At 35.2% G+C, this 22491-nt stretch overlaps 1 protein-coding gene and 1 long non-coding RNA gene across 2 annotated transcripts in view; one reads left to right on the top strand and one right to left on the bottom strand.

The window, feature by feature from the left end:
• LOC147578657 (uncharacterized) overlaps positions 1–22491 on the bottom strand; it is a 104429-nt gene extending 81938 nt beyond the window's left edge. Inside the window, exon 1 of the long non-coding RNA XR_015255525.1 lies at positions 21916–22491. This is a non-coding gene — a long non-coding RNA (uncharacterized LOC147578657). The remainder of the gene's footprint in view (positions 1–21915) is intronic.
• MYL1 (myosin light chain 1) lies at positions 195–22352 on the top strand. Its single transcript, XM_025931720.2, has 7 exons — positions 195–460; positions 12625–12652; positions 16474–16617; positions 18502–18675; positions 19129–19206; positions 21422–21464; positions 22037–22352. The coding sequence occupies exons 1-6, from the start codon at positions 335–337 to the stop codon at positions 21448–21450; spliced, it is 579 nt and encodes a 192-aa protein (XP_025787505.1). The 5' UTR covers positions 195–334; the 3' UTR covers positions 21451–21464; positions 22037–22352.

Raw genomic sequence — 22491 nt, 5'->3', positions numbered from 1 at the left:
TCTCCTTTATATATGGAGGTGGGAAAAAAAAAAAAAAAGCAAGAGGAGTTTAAAAAAAATTGATGAAGCCCTGACCCTTTAGATTCCATTTATAGTCTGAGCCTGAATGCCATCCCCCTTGACTAGCGAACCGTCCAATCCAGCCGCATGTGTCAAGATTCTATTAGGCACTAAGTGAAATATATATGCATGCCCTTATACCATTTAACACTCTGGGTCCACCTTCAAGACACTGGGCTGTGGATCAACTGAAGCACCACTCCTCTTCCAAGAATCATTTTGACAGGTTCTTTTGGAGGTGCTCCTTTTTTTTTAACCTATCCTTTTAAACAAAATGGCACCAAAGAAGGACGTGAAGAAACCTGCTGCCGCCCCAGCCCCTGCCCCGGCACCTGCACCTGCACCTGCACCCGCCCCAGCCAAACCCAAAGAAGAAAAAATTGACCTCTCTGCCATTAAGGTAACTAAAAGGGGTGAAATGTTTGGTCACTGAAACATCTTTCAACAGTAGGAAACTCTAGGAACTTGCAAAGGGGCATATTTTTCATTGAGAGAAGTGGCGTTACTACACAGACTGGTAGATTTGGGGAGAAAAGAATCCAAATTAAAAATAAATAAACTCTGTCATTACTATGAATGTGATATTGCCTATGGAGCCTGTATTTTGCTCCAGTTTTTGTTCTCTGGTTTTCTTTTTTCCCTAAATGGTCAAAGTGCAATTTAGGGACAAAATGTGTAAGTGTGAAAAGGTGTTTCACAAATACTTAAACCAGTGTTTTATTTTGTTCTGTTTTGTTTTAAACAAAATCTCTGTGGAAACTGGATCCCTTACCTTAATGCTACATCAAAAGAAATTTTTAGCCCCGACTTGTTTCCAAAAGTTTTAAAACAGCTGATGACCCAGTTGTCCTGGGCGTATTTATTTGACAGCTGCTTTATTTCTTCTGAAAAACAGAGGATTTTTGCAATTCAAGTTAATTCCCCCTTCAGCTTTGCTTAATAAAATTTGATACAACACCAAATTAGATCTCAGCGCAGACAATTATGCACTCAAGTGTTTCAGTGACTATAACTGTCATCTTGTTTATTTATATATAGTATTTAATTCAGAATGTGTGAGTTGCTTCTAAATGAAACTAACCCCCAAAATACTATAAAACTTGGTTATATGGCTTTTAGCTTATGTCTTTGAGCTCTTGCATACTGATCTTCAACTAAGGAGAATGTGATTGATTTTTGTGTCGACACTTTGCTGTGATCAAAGTTCTCAATTGCCACAGATTATCTGCTTTTGGGAAAATGACGCTGTGCATGTATGTGCCTGTTACCTCTCAGTGATGTGATCCATCAAATGTGCTCCTTCTCCTCATTCACTGGGGCTTGACTGGTCTGAATGACAGTTTGAAATCTTTCAGGAACTCTGCCTTATATGGAAAACTAATGGGCAAAAGGTCCTATTAGGTGATCTTTTCTCTTAAGCCAAAAGTTCTGTACATAATAAATCTAAATTTTGCTAATTTAATACTGTTTACCTGTAATGACCAAGCTGACCTATAAATAAACATTTCATTGACTATTTTAGTATAATCATAGATTTAAAAAAATTCTCCCCACATAAATATTGAATTGGATCATCCTCAGATCTATGTGATGACATTAAATAAATACATTCATAATTTTTATAGCATTCTGGTTAAACATGAAATTATATGTTCCAAAGTAGGAGTGGATTAATACAAATATTTATCTTGAGTTTTTAGGTACCTAAAGCCATATTTGAAGAAAGTTGGTCAGAGAATCTAATACTGGTTAGGAACTCTTCTTAATGAATATCCACTTAGGAGGAGAAATGCATGTCAGATTTTCTGATAAATGGTGTTCTAGCTAAAGGACTGCATATAGTTCATTAAGAAAAAACCAAATTTTTCATCTCCAGCAATTCTAGTTAATGTATCTTTATAGATGCACACTGACTACATTATACAATGAATGTGATTATGGCCACTACAAGAATCCTAATCATCCGTATTATTTGACTCTCCATTCCATACTAAGACTAGAGATATGAATCAGTGTCAAAGCTATTCCACTATATTTATTGTGATTTATAAGACAATGTTACCTCTTTGTATCCAGTATTACAAATATCTGTGGGGGGATAGGGGATGTGCCTTCTTAAGAAGAAAACAAAATATCCCACTAATGAAAGCAAGCATTAATTTTCTTCCCTGAAGAAATACAAATAACACTGATTGATGATTGATTGATTGACCGATTGATTAAAAATTTAGTTTGGCAGTAAGTGTCTAAGGAAAGACAAAACATCACTTTTTTAAATCCAGAGATTAAACTGATTGTCCACAGCACAGAAGTGACGCTGTTTTGAATCTTGAAGGTTTATCCTTTCATCTATACGTTGAATTCATGCTAGGGTGGCTAATGTAGCTAGCACAACTAAGCAAAAGAAGAAAACAATCTTAGGGCGTCTCTGCAGTGATGAGGTATGTAACATCTTCACTAGTTCATTACAGAACGAGAGATGCGATGGATCCTGATAAGGGACGCAAACTAAAATGGAGCAGTTAAATGCATCTAGAAGAAACAGGAGGAATTTAACCTTTATATTTCTTTCAGAGGGCCTATTCTTAATAAACAGAGAGAAAAGGAGAAGGATAAGACTGAAGCTAACATGTTTTTGTAAAGGAATTTAAAGGCCTTCAATGATTTGCATTCATCACTATGAAACCAGTGCACATTTATAGGTATTATAGTCAAAGAATGGACTACATCTTGAGAAGTATATAAAATTTAATTTCATCCCAGTAGGTAACAAGGCAAATTAAAATGTACATTAAAACATTTCATATTATGATGCTTTTAATCACCTAATGATATTTCTAGATATATTACCTCATATAAGTTATAAACTTTTTTCAGGCAGAGAAAATGAACTCTAAAGAAATTAATAGAGCTGTTATATGTGTTCATTAACTTTCTGAAAACTCGATAAAGAACAAAACTTAATTGGATTTTAAACTTTCTTTCATAAATCATATAATATTAGAAATCCAGCTGTCCTTGAGACTTTGAGTAATGCTAAAGTTTAAGTAACTATCTCTGTAGTATTATAGGCATGGCAACAGTAATATTTAATTCTTCACTACTATTCCCAGCTACTATCTATGTTCTGCCTTATAATATACCATCTTTAACAGCTATATATTTAAGTCCCCATAAACTCTGAACAATCTTTAATATTGTTAATTAGTTTTATCAATTTCTTTAATGTGCTTTGCAACCTGATTTCCTAGTTTGTTGGTTATTTAGAACATTTGTTCAGTTGTTCTGACATAAAACCTCTGATATTCACTGAGGGAATGCTTACCTGATATCCTATGACCATGGATTTTCCAGGAATGTCCTTTTCAAAAACACAAAGACAGCTGATATTTGAACACTAAAGTTACTTTCCTGGATGGTTCTAAACACTCTTTGCCTTCAGAGAGCTGACACTTCCAGCAACAATGCCCGACTAAAGAACACTGTCTCACAGACTCTCAAGTGTAGGAATTAAAACCCCCCATGAGCATAGTTGCAGGCGCAAACACAAGAATTAACACCTGCTGCCCAACACTTCAGCCAAGTGTTGAAATAATGAAAAGAAAATAAGTAATGAGATGACTATGTGCCTAGATTTTAAAAGATCAATGTGTAAATAAATTTTTTGCACGATGCATGCCGCAGCTGATATGTCAGGATTGCTATGAGGATATAAGACTTTGAATGTTGTCTGTCCTTGTGCTGTTTAAGTTTTAATTCTCACTGTTTTCACTGTAATTCAATCAGGTCATCTCTGACTAGATGCTGCAGGTGGTATTTACAAAAAGTGGTAAAGGTACAGAATGCATTGACAGAAATTTATCAAATAAAAAATCTAAATGATTCAACACACACTTGGGGAGATTTAAACTTTCAATTTAATGGTAATGTAGGAATACAGCATTCCCAATAAATGCATGTATTTACTGACGGGTATTTAGTGGAGGCAAATATTGTATATACACTGCATTACCTGACTGGCTCTGGTCCAGGTATAGGATTATTTGTTTTAATCTACAAATTCATTTTTCCTCAGCTCTAACAAGGCTAATACAAACCCAGTCCCATTTTGAAGAATTGTTGAGAAAATCAAATGAGGTCATGGCCCATGAAAGGCTCTGAAAACTACAAAGTTCTTTGTAATATAATAATAAATATTCATTGTGAATTAACTCCTGTGCCCTATTAGCTTATTTAATCCTCAAAACGTTATACTGGGGTGGTTTTTAGCCTTGTTTTGCAAGAAAAGAAATTGAGTCTAATGAGGTTCAGTGCTATGTTCACAATCAGATAACTAGTAGGTGGTGGAGCTAGGATTTAACCTTGCAGGCCAAGTCCAGAGTCAACTGTGGTAATTGTATCCCAAACTACCTCCTGTTCATAAAGAGTAAACTGCTGTTAAGAATACATGAAGAAGGCTTTTTTTTTTATTCTTAAATGTATGGGGTAGAGTGGATCTCATATTGCCCTGCACAGTCCTGTGTAGCCAGAGTTAGGGGTGATGGACACAAATCAGAGCAGGTTCACGAAGACTGTTGACCTTGGCCGTTCACTACTTTTCTGTTCTCTACAGATTTCCCCTATGTTAGCACCTGTTACCGACAGGTTGGGTGCTCTCTTTTACAGATGAAAGGTGGGAATATTAGGAACCTAGAAAGACTCCTAGTCACTTTGTTCTAGCTTCCTATAAAAAATTTGTAAATGGAACATATATATTTAAAAAAAAAGTCGTTATGTGAATAGATTAGTAGTTGTCAGGGATGGAGCTGGGGATGGGGTAAATGTGTAAAGGTGGTCAGAGGGTACAAGATTCCAGTTAGAAGATGAATAAGTTCTAGGGGCACCTGGGTGACTCAGTCACCCAGTTGAGTGTCTGACTTCAGCTCAGGTCATGATCTTGTGGTTCATGGGTTTGAGCCCCGCATCAGGCTCTGTGCTGACAGCTCAGAGCCTGAGCCTGCTTCAGATTTGGGTCTCCCTCTCTCTCTGCCTCTCTCTCTCTCTCTCTCTCTCTCTCTCTCTCAAAAATTAAATAAACATTAAAAACATCATTTAAAAACTTTTTTAAAAAGATGAATAAGTTCTGGGATCTAATATACAGAATAGTGACTACAGTTAATAATACCATATTGTACACTTGAAAGGTGCTAAGAGAGTAGATCTTAAAAGTTCTTACCACACACACACACACACACACACACACACACACACACCATACACAAATTGTTTTTTAATTTTAAAAACTATTAAATAGATGTATCAACTAACCTTACCATGGTAATCATTTTACAATATCAAAATCATCACACATCAAATCATGTTGTACACCTTACTTAAACTTACATGATGCTATGTCAGTTATATCTTAATAAAGCTGGAAAAAATAAACTATACCAAAGTATTTTTAAAATGCTCTTAAATGTGAGGCACCTGAGTGGTTCAGTCGGCTAAGTGTCCGACTTCAGCTGAGGTCATGATCTCACACTCCGTGAGTTCGAGCCCCACATCAGGCTCTGTGCTGACAGCTCAGAGCCTGGAGCCCGCTTCAGATTCTGTGTCTCCCCCTCTTTCTGCCCCTCCCCTGCTCATTCTCTGTCTCTCTCTGTCTCAAAAATAAATAAAAACATTAAAATTTTTTTTTAAATGCTCTTAAATGTAATTAAACAGATTGAATTTTAAAATAATTTTGGTTTTGTTTAATTAAGTATACACATATACTAAAACTGACCTCCAAATTTTGCCATCAGGCCAATATTCTGAGAAAAGTATGGGATCTCTATTTTGTTTACAAATAGCATGATTTTAACTGTAAGGAAATATCAACCATATATCTTTTGGAGTGATACACAGAAATATAATATCACATGTATAATGATTAAATCTTAACCTTGACCAGCTTGAGAAAAAGAACCAGGAAAAGAACACATATAATCAATTTCTGATTAGAAGGAATGACTGAAAACATTTATAAGGTGTCTCTAAGTTTTCTTTAGGTAATTGTAAGAGTTTGTTTTTTTATCTTGACCTTTCAATAACACAAATTAATTTTTAATACAACTATAATGTAACAAATTGCGATATCAATCCATTTGCAGTGTGAATATAACCTCAGGAGCAAATAAAAAATTATTTGAGATTACCACTAGATACCATATGAAGTTTCCACTTTTAAACATCTATGATGTACAAGAAGGGAACAGGTGGAATGGAGTGAGAAAACACTAAAGGGCATTCTGTAACTCTCCAAAATTACATTTTGAATGATATGTACCTGGATAATATCTTTGTGAAGTAAAATGCAGTTTGGAAAGGAATAGATATGTTCACCAATTAATAGTGAATAGCACTTTTAATTTTAAAGATAATGAAATCTTTGCAAGACAAGGAGACCACAAAGTGACAGTGACAAATTTAGACTCTTGACATTCTAATGTTGCAAATGAATCCCCTGGCAAGTTGTCTTTAGAAGTCGTTCCATAATTACCCAGCATTAAGCACCATCTGACTCATGGAAATTATGGAAAGGATTATATTTAGTCTGCTGATACTACACTTTCTTCTGCTTCTCCTCATACTGAAATACTTTTTGTATGAAAATGAGATCTATAGTTTGTTTCTACATCAACTTCTACAGTTTGTTTCTCACTCCAAATCAGAATTTGGAGGGCAAAAGTTGCAATATACAAGGTGTAGTCGCTTCAATTATATTAGTTAAAAATTCAAACTATATGGATGACAGATCCTTGTTATTCTGGCCATAAATTAATAATAGTGAATTGAAGCCAGAGGAAAAAAAATTACCTTAAAGATAAAACCACATCTACTCAACTTTATAGTCTTTCTTCTGTTGTGGCGAGTGAAGTCTTTGTACATGGCACGTGCCTAATGGTTCAACGTCTCATGTTTCTGAAGCATCTGACTCACTTGAACACAGTTTATGAAATTATATTTTAACTCCTCTTTATCTAAATTACTTCAAAATAATGTTGCTTAATGAGTTTTTAAGCACTAAGCCCTTTTCCATTAAAAAAGGAGGTTGAGGTTGATTCTACTAACAAAAGCATGGAAAATTCACACCAGTGCAGAACATAGCAAACCTAGAAATCATACAGAGGAAGCTGCGACCCAGATAAGTTATTTAATCAAAAGACACATGCTTTCTTATAATAGAACAAAATTCTGAATGTTTCAATCCCTGTCTAGTTCCATTCCCATCATATCAAAAGACCTGAAATCTCTAAAATGGTAATGCCAATATTCATAAATCCCTGTGGTCACAAAAAGAACTTTTATTCCAGATGAGGAAAAAGCAGATACTTTAAAGTTCTTAAAACACATACACCAAGAATTTTCCGAATGCTCACATTTTTTAAATAAAAAGAGGAAGGAAGGAACAAAAACACGACTTGGATTTTTAATAAATTGCATATAAATAAATGTACAAAGTAGAGAAGGTACAACTCTTAAAAAATCTTAAATTTATCAGTTATTAACCATAGGTAAGCTGAAGAAGTATAGACTTAGGCCACATGTTTAAATTTTTATTAAAATTCACCTAGGCCTCTCATTAAGTCTTGTAGGTCTGAATTGTGTTATCTTACAAATTCAGCCTTTGCTCCAATGTGACTGAATTCAGTTGACTAGTCCACACTTTCTCAGCATAGAATTACTTATTTCTCCTTCTGTTCAGATAAATGTATCCAATATAGCCATCTACTCTCTCTTATATTGGACAGCCTGGACTAGTACTGTATTCTCATTGTTCTTAATTTCTCCCTTTTATTTCATATTATAGTCACCAGCCTAAGTATATCCTTTGTTGAGGTAAAATAAAAAATGAAATGAAAAATATGTATTTCCTTTAAATCAAATAAGTTACTCTGAGGCACAAAATTCTAATTTCCAAAACAGTATTTCTGCTGCCTTTTTATGGTGATTCACGGTAACTCTGTGAGATTAGAATGAAAAATAATAATCTAAGTTTTTCTTAGGTTTTGCATACATTCTAGGTCTTCAAATGCCTCTCTGCCAGGCATTAAATCAGAGAACATGCAGCAATGTTTTCTTGCTTGAAAACTGGCCCTGCTTAGATTAACTTCTTTACTTAGCCTTACCAGTCATTAGCCTCATTATGTCTTGCAGGGAAGATGAAGACTGTTTAAAGACCATAGTCTATGTTCCTTCCTAGGGCATTTTCTCTCAGTATTCAACGTCACGGATCTCCCAGATCATCCTTAATTATAGCTCTTCTTGATATACTAAAGCTTAACATACAACAATTTCAGAGCCTGTTTGATTAAATTCATCTTAATATTTTCCCTATAAATTAATCCCTTCTATACACTAGAAGCTTTATTTTGTCTTTAATCAGTTAACTGAACATCACGAGTACTTTTCAAAGTGAGAAAACATCTGTAAACATTGCAATAAAAATCCTTTTCACCACCAGTCCCTTGTAAACTACTACTTACTTAAATCCAGTACTAAAGAGCACAGGAGTCACAAAAATATGGCATATAGCTGTTGTACTAACAGTCTAATATAGGTATGTAGGCTAAGATGGAAAAGCAAATTGAGGGTTGGCAAATTAGAATTCCTAAGCATAAACATTTATGTAAAATCTAAGGAAAGACTGTGGAAATATAAAGGCACATACATCAATAATTCAAAATTAGCATGCCTCGTATGTGCTTGGCAGTTCTAGGTGCTGGACCTATACCCCTGAAGAAAAACATATCGCCTTCTATAGAATGTAAGCTCTTTGAAGGAGATGATGAAATCTCTTCCCTCATGGAATATAATATTCTAGAGGAGAAGCTCATGTTTGAGGTTGGAACTTACTGTGCATATGCTCTAATGATTTTAATTTATAGAAAATCTGTTGAACAACTAATACAGACAAGGTATTTTATAGAGCTATGGGAAATGAGTTATAAAAATAAGGCGGAGGAAGCACTCTAGGGGGAAAAAATTGGGGTGGGCCCATGCCCAGTTTGCATCATGGACAAAGGTAAATGGTTTTCACTAATGGCCTGGACTTTCCAGAAGTTTACAACCAGGAAGGTAAAACATCTTTCAGTGGGAAGAAAGGAGCTGAGTAAATAGAGAGAAAAGATTCTTTCAAGAGGAGATTTTATCAGGGCTTTGAAGAATAGTTAATTTCTAAGAAACAGAGATGAGAGGAGAGCATTCCAGGTAGAATGGACTTAAATCTAATTTTTTAAAACAAACCAAATGATGACAAAGCCAACGGAGGCCAAAATCAGCTGACATTTTGTATTAATATCATGTCTTTGTTCAAAGAACTGATTACTTCATCATTCCAACACCAAGAAAAGAGATGCAAAGGAAACTCTTCATCATTTGTAGAAGGTGTACCAGAGAATAAGTAGCAGTTCCCATTTATTCTATGACCACAGCGTTCAGGTCTTTTAACTTTTAAATTGTAGTTTATTCTCTAGGCTAGAATACACTGTCGCTTTTCTGCTGTTATCAATAACTTGCTTAAATGTTTACTTTGATTCTCAATAGGTACAAAAAAATCTAAGCTCTCATCCTTTACGTAGTAAAGTTATATAGAGAAAGTAGAGTAAAATTGTTTGACAACCGCCTGCCACTTCTATTTTAATAATAGTAAACGTTTACATAATATTCAAGTGGTTAGGAGTAGCTTAATCATAGTATAAATACAACTTAAGAATTATGTTCCAGTGTACTCCACAAGTATTATACAAATTGACCATACTTTATATGTATTCAAGGACACATTTTTCTGCTCAAAAAAAAAAAAACCTCGCAAATAAGCATTATGTAGGGCAAATGATAGGCATTCTGTAGGGCAACTTTGATGGATTTATTTTGTATTATTTGTAGTTTTTAGTTCTACTAAAGATATATACTAGTTCTCAATGTTAACCATAGGGCAATTTCAATTTAATGACACAGTACATAAATATAATTATAAGACTAAAAAGAACACAAAGAAATATGGTCTGCTCTCATGGCTTTAATTTGGGCATCAAAAACCATGAGGCTCCAAATTACACACTTATCAAAGGTTAGAAATTTCCACCTTTTTCCCTCCCTTCATTCCCTCCTAATAATCCGAAGCATCTAAGTTTTTCTATTAACTTCCATTTCTCATAAATTCTCAAAATGTCTATTTATTAAAGTACATTTTATTGGGTACTAATATTTTTTAAATTATGTTTTCAGTCCTCACTTTGGGACTTAACACCCTATGAAATTTGTTTCACTACTTGTAAACTTGGGACAAAAAGTGATATGCATTTAAAATTTGATTTCTTCCTAAATGTTTTGAAGTAAAGCCACAAAGGATTCTTCTGTCTAGTGAATGGAGACTTCATGCTTTTTGTGACCATTCTCTTAAAAATAGTTGCTGAGACAATACTTAAATCAAAATCTATCTCCAACGTTCTTTGCACATATAAGCTGCTTTAGGTATGTAGAAAACTGATAAACATGTCTGAATGTTCGTGGACATTCTAGGACTGATCTTTCCTAAGGACCACTTTTCACAGTACCATTCCAAGAATGGAGTTCCTTCCTATTTTCAGGTAAGCTGCCATGAAAACCCATTACCAGCCAATCCCTTAGATACCTTTAAAATCCTAAAGTGCCAACTGGCACTTTACAGCCCCTGCTTTGGGTTTTTCTGGTTCTCAGTCTGGACTCTGAGGATGGAGGAAATACCCATTTTACTGTACAAAAACTAAGGGAGAATGGTGAAAATGGAGCTTTGAACTATCCTGGCTTAGATAAACTCTATACATCTGAGAACACAACTTGCAAAAGAGTGGTCTTTAGTTAGAGATTTCAAGAACTGACCAGACCTTCACTTGAGTGAACTCTAAGAAACACGAAGAATGTGCATGCCCTTTTCAAGTCTTCTGAACTTTACCACCAAGGACAGAGCTCCGCAGGCTCTTCCTTCTATAGTAATTGCCATTTGAAACCCCAACCCAGTCCCATCCAATAAATTCCATTAAATATCAAAACTTGCTGATGCAAAGTTTGCAAAGTCCATAATTCAATGAGAGAAGAGGTCAGCCTGAGTGTTCGAGAAATTCTAAGCTCCTCTGCCACTGATCAAGTAAGAAGCTTCTTAAAGGAAGAGGCTCCAAGAGAACATCTCAGGGATAAAGACCATAAAAGTACTGACAGGCTTCATCTCATTATGGCTGTCCACTCCTAGGTTCTGGTTTCCTAAAAATAGCCCTCAGGGTACAGAGCCCTCCTTCCCTTTGCCCTAAGAAAGCTAAAGAACTCTCCAAGGGGAGTGGCCACTTCTCTCTGAAACCTGATGCTAGCTGTGAGGTCACAGCTTCCCCAGAAATAAAAGGCAGCCTCGGCAAGCAGGCCCCACTCAGGGACTGGAGCGGCCCTCAACTCACTCTTCAGCTTTGCCGCTGTTCCTCAGCCCAGAAGTTCTGCCATGGTGGGTCCTGTGAGAAAACTCTTTGTCCTTTATAGGAGGATATAGTCGTGGATATGACCTTACTGAATAGAAAGGCAGTCAAGGAGCAGAACTAAGGAAAGAACATATTCAGTATAAGTCTGTAGAAAAGTCTGTAGAAAGTCTGTAGAAAAGTAGAATCTACTTTTGCTTTCGTTGAGGTCGGGTGAGGATAGATGAATTCGAGCTATTATGCTAACTGGAAAAGTACATCTTACTCCCCAAAGCAGTACTTTATGCTTCACTAACTTTTGTTATATGACATAAGGTTTATTATATCTAAACATGGGGGAGAGGAAATTGCTACTATAGCAAAATACTATACTTTTAAAAACAGTCTGATGAAGACAGCTAAAATAAGTAAGCTATTTCCGACCCATCAGACACATGGTCGAGCAAAAACCTCCTAGTTAAATAGAAGAAAGACTTAAGGTGATCTTTTTAATGCAGTGTATCTCTATTTCTTAATTCAGTGTATCTGTATTAGACATATTTTAAATACATCACAGACTATTATGTTATTCCAGGAAGTATTTTACTTAGCATTTGTTAAATCATTGATTCATTGATTAAGATGCAGAGAGATGTTCCCTAATTATCTTTTGCAATAGCTTATTTTTCCTAGATTCCAAAGTATCCTAAGGCCACCTCTTATTCTATGACACCTACATATTCTCCTAGAAATCTCAGAACAGAGAGCACTCATGCTTCTGTCAATGCATTTGAAAGAGTACTATTGTTTCTTTCTTTCTCCCTCTCTCGCCACTGCAGTCCTTCAGTGCTGACCAGATTGCTGGTAAGTGAATTGAGCTTCTCTACTCCAGATGTAGGCAGAGCACTGCCTGGTTTCTGAAATATCCCTTATCTCTAAGGCATGTTACTGCGTGGCTCAACCTGTTTGTGTCCAAGCTATGCCTGACCTCTGAAAAGTAGGCTTGCTTTTGGAGCTTACTTTGAAGAATACTCAGGGAATGAGCTTGGATACGCTTAAAAATAAGGACATTTTTGTTTGGTTAAAATATTCTTTGTGGTTAATTTCTTTCTAACAGATCGAGTTCTCTAAGGCACAGCAGGATGGTAAGTTTAAAAGATACAGTTGTTAATGTGTGCACACTCATAAAGATGGCATGTGAGAAAACCAACTCCCCTGAGATGAGATCAGCTCTTCCTAATTATCCCCACTGGTGTAGCCACTCTAAATATAAATGCTCTCAATCACTCTAAATAGAAGTTTTCTCAACTTGAACCTCTTGCTTATAATCAGTAATCAAAGGTTTATGCAAACAAAAGATAGACACCATAAAATAGGTCCTTGCAATCACTGTTCTAAGTAAAACCATTTTGATAGAGTAGCCAATACCATAGATAAACCCCAAAAAAGTTGTAGATTTTGAAAGGCTAACCTGTTCCTCAAATTCCTGAAGACAGATTTGAGAGGTCTGAATTGTTCCATTTAGAAAATAATATTGATTGTGAACCTGCCAATTACCAAACCTACATAATTTCAATGGACATCACAGTGAGTTGAGAGAAACAAGTGAAGTGGATATAGAATAAAAGTGAATTCAGAGACAGAGAAGGAAGAAAAGTTTATCATAAAACTGTGCAAGAAACATTAGACATCTCCTGGTCTGTCTTTAGAGAGCTGATAGGACTTGTTCAATGACCCAAAGTATTAGTAACAGGCCCAAACTCTGGTATTAGTTTAAACTAATTAGAAATTTATTTCACAAAAACAGTTACTAACTAGAAGATTTCAAATTCTTAAAATTCAAGAGAAGCTGAGTACTTTCCCTAACATTTCCTTCAGGTCTTTGGATCCAAGAGACCCCATGTCCCACGTAGTTTGTTTTTCACTAGAAGTGTAGGAGAGAATGTTTTATGGACTGATAGTGTCACAAGTTCAAACAAACTGAGAAAGAAATTACTTCTAAAGAAGTGAGGGAGAGAAACACTTTAGTTATATGATAGCATACATAAATAATTATAATTATAGGTGTTTAATAAGAAACTATTCAAATACTTGGTTCTGTACCTAAGAAATGCCACATTTTTCAGTCTGTTTCAATGCCTAGAATATTTCATGTCTGGACATCAAGTAAGGAAAAAAAGGATATTTGCTGTAGTAAAAACTCATATGTATCTACATCATGGTTGATGATCTCATGTCAACAGATCAGGTGATTCAATGACTCAGAACTCAAGAGCATTTGAAATTATACTACAAAGGACTATTTTTTTCTCATTAAAAAAATGGTAATCCTACTATATTTTGTTTGAATTTTAATGCATTTTTAACGAGTGATGCTGCTACATTATCAGCTACTGCATCCCAGTCCTCTCAAATATCCAATTTACGGTGTCACTTTGGCTGCTAAACTATGGTGGGACTAAGCAACAGAAGACTTACTGTTGGCCAGAAGGACAGAAGGACTTACTGTTGACCATTAAACCTATAACTACATATATGAAAGAAGTTTTAGATATAAAAATTCAGGAAGCATTGGTGGGGTGGACTGGTTTTCTCCTTGTGCCAGGAAAGCGAATGTAAGCTCTTAAAATTTCAATGGAAATACAATGCTTTTGGAAATGAATGAAAACTTCTTTGGTTTCCTTCCTTGTTCAATGATTAAAGAGTCTTGGTCATGGCTGCTCCATTTGAATGTATCACAGGTTGGAAGAAAAGGGGAAAAAAAGGAACATGATTGCATTCTAAAGGTCTAAGTCCTGTGATGTCCAGTGGAGTTGCTACTTAGCCACATGTGGCCATTTAAACCTGAATTTTAATTAATTAAAAATAAAAGCATTTAAGCAGCTATTTTCTCAGTTGCACTGCTCATATTAGTGCTCAGGGGCCACAGAGGGCTTTTGGGGCAGCCCAGACATAGAACATTTTGATTGTCACAAAAAGGTTTCTAGTGTTGGTCTATACCAGGGGCTGTCAAATTTTTTTCTTAAAGGGCCAAATTGTCAATATGTTAGGCTTTATTGGGAGTACAGAAAACAACTCCACTCCATTGTTGAGGTTTAAAAATACCCATAAACAATACATAAAATAATGGGCTACATTCCAATCAAACTTTATTTTAAAAAACAGGTGGCCAGCCCCTAGGTAGCAGTTTGCTAATCCATATTCTAGACTCTTGAAGAGAATAAATCTTAAAAATCTGGGGTAGGAAGAGCAATATCTGTCTGTCCTTGGCATTTAAATCAACAAAGGGTTAATGTCAGAGAGATTCTATTACAGCCCATAAAATCCTATTTGTATATCAGCATCTAAGCAGGGTAATAGTGAGCCCTCTGAGCAATCTGTGCATGAAAGCATGGAGCCAGTAACAAGAATAGTTCAGTTTCACATGTCCCTTAGAAAGATGAAAAATAATATTTGACTAATAATCCTACTGTGCCTGCAGCGTGCTTTTTAGGTTAAGGGAATGGTCTGATATAGTCAAATTGCATAGAATCTGAAGGGAAACCTTTAGCCAAGAATGGTGACATGCTCTATAGTTGATTGTGAATATGTCTGGTACAACCTTCCATCAAGGGATAGAGGGATGATAAAATAGGGCATTTTGCTGAGTAATCTATCTAGATGGCATCTTTTGATCTAAGGCCATTAATGGCTAAAAACACTGTTTTCAGCTCATTAAAAAGTGGTTGTTTTGAGTGTTGTTGGGATTAATCCAACAAGTTGTCATCAATACTTTTGGGTTCTCCAGAAAGTCTAATTTAGTTAAGTTTAGAAAGTTTCAGTTAAAATGTCACTTCTGGCCCCTTAATCCATAGTAGTACCCTTTTCTGTCTTTTTGGCATATACTTTGTTAACATAATCCTGAAAGGCAAAAACAATTCCAACAACATAGAGTGACAAAATTTAGGGAAAGTCAGCAACAAAGTGATTGTGATAAAAATAGACAACACTTTAAAGATATGTACTTATACACACACATAAAAGTTCAAATAAAACTAGAAATATCTGAATAAAATTGGTGGAGTCTATCAATGTGAATATTCTGTTTGTGACAATATTGCCATAATTTTGCAAAATGTTACTACTGGGGGAAACTAGATAGAGTATTTAAGAGATCTCTCTGTAATTTTTTTTCCTTAACATTGCAGGTGAATTTACAATTATCTGCATAAAATTGTAATTTAAAAAATGTGTACTTAAATTCTAAAGCCAATATGGCGACATGCTGTCATATGTATTATCTGAAAAAGAGTAAAGTTTAAACAGATTATGATAGTGATATATCCAAACAAATATTTCTCCTTCTGAATCGATTACATTGGGAGCCCATTAAAGTCATACAATGCAGTGGTGAAACGACACTATTGAACTCAGAGATTTGTTTCACCTTTCTAATTTTTTTTTCCTGAGAAATGAAGTTGCTCCTGAAGATAACTAGTCCTGGGGGGAGGCTAAGAGATTTGTCTTTCAGGAAGAGGGTTTTCTAAATAATTTGAAAAACCTGGGTTAACCTCTTATAACTCAACCCTGATTGAAAATTTGTTTTCTTGAAATTTTATTAACTTTCTCAATTATGAGGGGTTCTTAAGGTTTCTCAAGACCTCAGAATTTCTTAACCCAGTCATACTTCTCAGGCAGATGAAGGAAATATGAATAAATACATCAAGGAGCTTCAATTTCCGTATCTGATTAAAAATAATATATGATTTGAGGCTGGAAATGCTGCTTTAAAATAGTCCCCAAAAGAAGTGTCAGAAAGGATTGCCAATGACTGTTTGAGCTAAGAAAAGGAAGAGTTCAAAGATAACAACATAAGTGGTTGCAAAAGGTGAAAACAGAGGAGAGTGAACTGGATCCTTGATGAAATTAGGGGTAATTTATAGGTCTAAGGGAGAAAAAGTATCCTAAAGCTTCTTGCTTCTTGCAGAATTCAAGGAGGCGTTTCTCCTGTTTGACAGAACAGGTGATTCTAAGATCACCTTAAGCCAGGTCGGTGATGTCCTTCGGGCTCTGGGCACAAATCCCACCAATGCAGAAGTCAAGAAGGTTCTGGGAAACCCCAGCAATGAAGGTAACCGTGTTTTCCCAAGAAGTTGGGAAGCAAGATTGTGTGTGCATGCACACACACACACACACACACACACACACACACACACCCACCCCACAAGGAGGGGGGAGGGGAGAGACACAGAAAGGGAACTTTATTGAGAAATAAGATCCATAGAATAGAGCTTAACTTGTTCTTGATGGTAAATGTGCTTCTTGTCTGTCTAGAATCTCAGTTTTTCCTCATAAAATAAGTGAACCTTCCTTTGAGAATTTGCAAGCATGATAAAATTTCATGCCAATGAAAAGAAATAAAATCTAATGCTAACATTGTCATCCTCATCCCATCTAATGCTCATAATTTAAAGGTTAATGAATAAAATCATATCCAAATCTGCATATTTTTTCCAAACCTTCAAAGGCAAAAATACATTTTGACAAAGATGTTTAACATGGCCAAAACACAATACATTTTGTGAACAACTCAGCAAATTGCAATGGCACACTTCTAGAAAAGATCTACTCTGATAAGAGCTGTGGAAATAAAATCACAGTGCTTTCAAGAGGTTGACAATGCCTGCTGACTTTGCCCAGTGTTCAGTCTCTTGACACCCTGCTCTGTGCCATTTTAAAAGAAACTCACCTCTCCTAATTAAGAATAGACAGGATGTCATTTTAATAAGAGTATTTTCTATTCCCAAAGAATCACAAGAGGACTTAAAAATTGAAGCCAAAATGTACATTCAGTCCCCCAAAGTAAATCCCAGTACAAAAGACAGTAGATATTTAAGTGGCAAATTGTAGACATCATTTGCTTGATATGGTCATCCAGTTATTAGTCTGGAACAAAAATATTTTTTTTAATTCCGAAGATTCATGGCACAGTGTAATAGTCTATTGGAGAATAGCACACTGAACAAAAAAGATGAGAAAAAAACTGAAATTTTTTCAAGTAGATATTTGAGCTGTTTATCTTTCCATGAGGGGGAAAGAAGGAGGGGAGAAGAAGTAATCTCATTTTCCCCTTGATAACTGAAAGACTATTTTCCTTTTATACCAAAGCGGGGGAAGTGGAGCTTGAATTTATGCAAACGGACTTCTAAATCACTCCACTGGAATTTTTCTCAAACTTCACTTTCTTTAGAGGAAAATGTCTAGGTAAATCATTCAAAAGGTAGCTGAGAGCATGAGATAAAGTGAGAAAATGATAAGCCAAATCTTATTTTGTAAATGCCATTTTGTAAATTACCAAACATCTATCTTTAACAGCATTATTAGGTAAATAAATGTTCATTTATTCAATGTTCAGATGTGGTCTTTTCAATATCATTCAATTTCAATTCTATGAGGAAGGACTAATAAAAGGGAATTTTGACTTTAGGGCTACATAACTTTGTCCATTCACATACATCTGGATAGTCTGTTTTACACTTTTGTTGTAAATGCGATTTACCTTGTTTGTTGTATATTTTTACATTGCTTCTTTAGTATTTGTAGAAAATATTAAATTGACAATACTAATAAAAAGCAGTTAACACTTTTCAGCACTCGGTTTGTCCCAGGTATTGTAATAAATTTCGCATGTGTTATCTCATTTAGGGCTCACACTAACACTCTGAGGAATCTCTCTTTTACAGATGAAAAAGTTGAGGTACAAAAAAGGGTGAGAAAGTTGCCCGTGATCACACAGTTATAAATGGTGGATTGGGGATAGAAGTTTAGGCACTGGGACTCCAGAACTCATGCTATCATCTATCACCAACTTTTTGTCATCAGCAATTTACTAACTGAAATTTAAGCTATATGAAGATATTTTAGATCAGCTGGAATGAACTTTCAAGTTCAATTTGTGATTCAGAGATGACATTTTATGGTAGCTAATAACTCTCCAAATTGCAATTTCTTCCAGAGATGAATGCCAAGAAAATTGAATTTGAACAATTTCTGCCCATGATGCAAGCTATTTCCAACAACAAGGACCAGGGCACATATGAAGACTTTGTTGAGGGTCTGCGTGTCTTTGACAAGGAAGGCAATGGCACAGTCATGGGTGCTGAACTCCGTCATGTTCTAGCCACATTGGGTAAGGAACATTTATTTCAGTAGGCTTCATAGCACAGAATATATAGGAAAGAGCATGACTTAAGGAAATCAAGTTATAACAAAGTAGGTAGGGAAGAAAAGCTATTGGTAAAAAAGAATAGTCAAAAATTAATGACCATTTCTACTGGCCTCCGTGCCAACAAGTTTGTTTGGGGAAAGTGGTAACTTAAGTTACTAGTAATGAGTAAGTAAAGTAAAGCATGGTAGTCCACATAGGATAGAGCTTGGATGATCAGGTATAATGTGTATTTAAGTCATTCATTAGAAACAACTCATTGACAACATACTAAGTGCCAGAAGAACAGGATGGGCTTGATTTCTATCCTCTAAGAGCTTAATCATAGTCTCAAGGAACCCAAAACTGATCAGTTATGGTGAAATTTTGAAAATATTCTCTGGCCTTCTTTCTGAACAAAGAGTTTTCTTTCATCAGGTGAGAAAATGAAAGAGGAAGAAGTGGAAGCCTTGATGGCAGGTCAAGAAGACTCCAATGGCTGCATCAACTATGAAGGTACAATCTCATGTGCTTTGGTATTTACAGCAACTCTTAACTGATTGGGTTGTTGATGGACTCCTTCCAAGCTTAAAATAACTTCATCTCTGTCTTCTTTACTGAACATATACATGTTATTTATTATCAATCAATTACACAATAACTCTAAAAAGATATTCTCTAAGAATCTGGCCGTGTACATAAGATTTTTATTCCTGTGGGTTTTGACAATCCTGGGCATTGTTAAATAGCTTAAAATGTTTTCACATGTATTCTTTCTTGCTAGATCTTTACCACATTTCTGTAAGATAGACAGGGTTTATGCCAGAATAGGGTTTAATAGAATATTAAAGTTGGAGAGATCTCAAAATCTTTAACAGCAAGTAATTATGAAAATGAGGAAACTGAGGGCCAAAGAGGTTTAGTTACTCAGTGAAGGTCACACCATTAATGGAAGGGCTGGTACTAAAATTTAGTTCTTCTCCTTGTCTGGTGTTCTTCCTTTCATGGCCAACTCTCTATGCTGTGCTACCAATTTAGAGCAGCTTCACCCAAAGGGTTGGAAAAACAATGCTCCACACAAAATACAGATGCAAAATAAAATTCCATGACATAATTTGTAAAATTTAAATTTTCCAAAAAAATTGAGAAACTTTTCTATCAAAAAGACTAATCTAGCCACTTTTCAATAAAGCTACGTTGATAGCTTTGATGTAAATGTCGAGATGAAGTCTAATGACTTGGGGAAAAGTAAGAACAGAAAAGCAGGGAGAAGAAGAGGGGAGGAGAGGGCAGGAGAAGAGGCAAGCAGTCAGCCAAGCACATTTTCACTGACAATCTTAATTAAACTGCACTTTTTCCCCTGCAAACAATGTTTTACGTTTGGTTATTGCCATAAATGCATTATATAAAAGAATCATTCAATAAATATTGTTTGCACAGGTGGTTAGTCATTTAGAAAATAAAGTCAGATCTGGATCTCATACCAGGATAAATTTCAAATGGTTCAAAAATTTAAATGTAAAAGCCAAAAGCATAAAAGCCATGGACGAATTCTTTTATAACTTTTAGAGTGGGAAGGTCCTTCTAACACTGATAAAAACCCAGAAGGCATTACAGGTTTTGATAAATTCAACTACATAATTTTTTTAAATTCCATATGGCAAAAGCCACCAGAAGCAAAGCCAAAAGACAAATAGCAAACCATTAAAAAAAGTAATCAGTATCAGAAAAATCTCATTTTCCTAATTAAAAAAAAACTATTGCATATTAATAAAAAGACTACAACCCAATAGCAAAATTCATAAGTACATTGGAAATTCACATAAAAAGACATTTTAAAAATCTATAAATACAATGTTAAACTTCACTAATAATAAAAGAAATACAGATTAACAGTACAAGGAGATGCCATTTTTCAATAAGCTGATTGCCAAGCATTAGAAGTGTGACAACACTTTGGGTTGAGAAGAGTGGATGGAAACAGGAAATCTCATGCATTCCTGTTGGGAAGGCATATCATTAAAATCCCAATATGGTTATGTAGTACTAACTATTAATTCTAGCGAATCTACATCACGGGATGTAGCTTTTAGACATGCTTGCACTTGAAACAAGTGATACATGATTATTCACTACGTTGTTGTTGGTAATAGCCAAATGTTTTAACAACTTAATGTCCACTAACGTGGTATGTATCAAATAGACTCTGGTACACCTACACAATAAAATACGCCTACACAGTGAAATTCCCCACAGCTCCCTCCCCACTCCCCAAATAATAAGGACACTCTGGTTTGCAGTCATTAAGTGAGAAAAGAAAAAGAAAAATAGTTTGTAGAATACGCCACCATTAGGGTGAAAAAGAGTTTCAGAAACACATATTTGTATTTTCTTATACATGCATAATACCTCCACCAATTTCACCATAAAGAGAGACACTAGATAGATGGGAGGCAGTGGTGAGGAATATTTCTTTTTTATTATAAACTCTTTCATACTTTAAAGAAACTTCTAACCATGTGAATGTACCATTTATTCCAAAAATTAAATTTACAAAGTCAGGGGAAAGGCCATGAATCCAGGATGAAGAATAGCAGACTATACCGAGCTTTAAAAAAATAAATGCTAGTATTACAGCTAAGGAAAATTAAGATTGAACTAACTTGCTAAACCTCTCTTTTATTAAACTTGATGGTTTTCTAACTCTAAACTGTCTATATTATGCCCACAGCTTTTGTCAAGCATATCATGTCTAATTAAATGGAGCTCTCAAGGTAAATATCTGTTTGCTCTTTATTACATAAGCTCTTTCTTGATGCTGTATTTTTTTTTATAAATTTAACAGTTTCACTTTGTGCTATAAACATAATTAGTATTAGTTCATAATTAAGATTTATTTATATTTACCAGAAAATATCAACCCGTCGAAATGGGTTATTTGGAAATAGAGGGCTTTTGTATAAATGTGTAAGCAAAAATCTCTGAGACCTTTGCTTCCATCTATAAACCCTAGCTTTGATTGTGTTGTAATTATGCAGTGAAGAATCAAACAAGCCAGAGACTAGTTCATTAATTTATCTGGAACATAACACTAATAAAAGTAGGGGCCTAAGTTCTTTGAATAATAGATGTCGCTTTTAACAATTACTGCTCTAGAAAACGAGGTTATCACAGTTCAAAGTTAAGCACTTGAAACGAGGTTATTATAAGTAGGAAAAGGCTTACCTTGGAAGTGCTGGTTCATTTTGTGTTTTTTCTTCTTTCGCACTTCAGACTATTTCCTCCCCAGCTTTCTTTCTGAAAAGATGCAATCAACATCTAACTCATTTTCCCTTTTCCTTTGTAGATCAAGCATTTTTAGGACAACTGGCTGGAAACTTATTGCAATAACACCCATGACTCACTGCCCAGATCTGCGTCCCATCATTCAGAAAACAAAACGATGTGGACCGTTCTAGATGGAAGGACTCCCTGAATTTTTATATACTTCACGTTCCTCTATGAATTGTATTCATACCACACAAGCCAAGTGTCTCCTGCTCTAGACAAGAAGGATAAAATACTCACAACCTCAAATTCAAGCACCACTCTTTATTTTCTACCATGGGTCATTGAACATCCTTAAAACACTAAATCAATAAATAATTCTGGTCAGTCGGGAACGTTCAAGTTGCATTGTGTTTTTACCTTCTTCCTTAGAGAAAATAATTTTTAAATTTTCAAGTCTTTTGTTAATGTACAGAGTATGGATGAATTGTAAACTTCTAAAGAATAAATCCTTGCAGTCTGCATAGTAATCAC

This window comes from Puma concolor, chromosome C1, assembly GCF_028749965.1.
Source record: "Puma concolor isolate L17-30 chromosome C1, mPumCon1.1.hap2, whole genome shotgun sequence".
Taxonomy (NCBI): Eukaryota; Metazoa; Chordata; class Mammalia; order Carnivora; family Felidae; genus Puma; species Puma concolor.
This window is presented reverse-complemented; position numbering and strand designations above follow the sequence as displayed.

Excerpts from the sequence above, each read along its gene's own strand:
- MYL1 (XM_025931720.2), top strand. The coding sequence starts at position 335 with ATGGCACCAAAGAAGGACGTGAAGAAACCTGCTGCCGCCCCAGCCCCT. Across the intron at positions 18,676-19,128 it reads TCATGTTCTAGCCACATTGG|GTGAGAAAATGAAAGAGGAA; the intron begins GTAAGGAACATT and ends TTCTTTCATCAG. Across the intron at positions 19,207-21,421 it reads TGGCTGCATCAACTATGAAG|CTTTTGTCAAGCATATCATG; the intron begins GTACAATCTCAT and ends TTATGCCCACAG.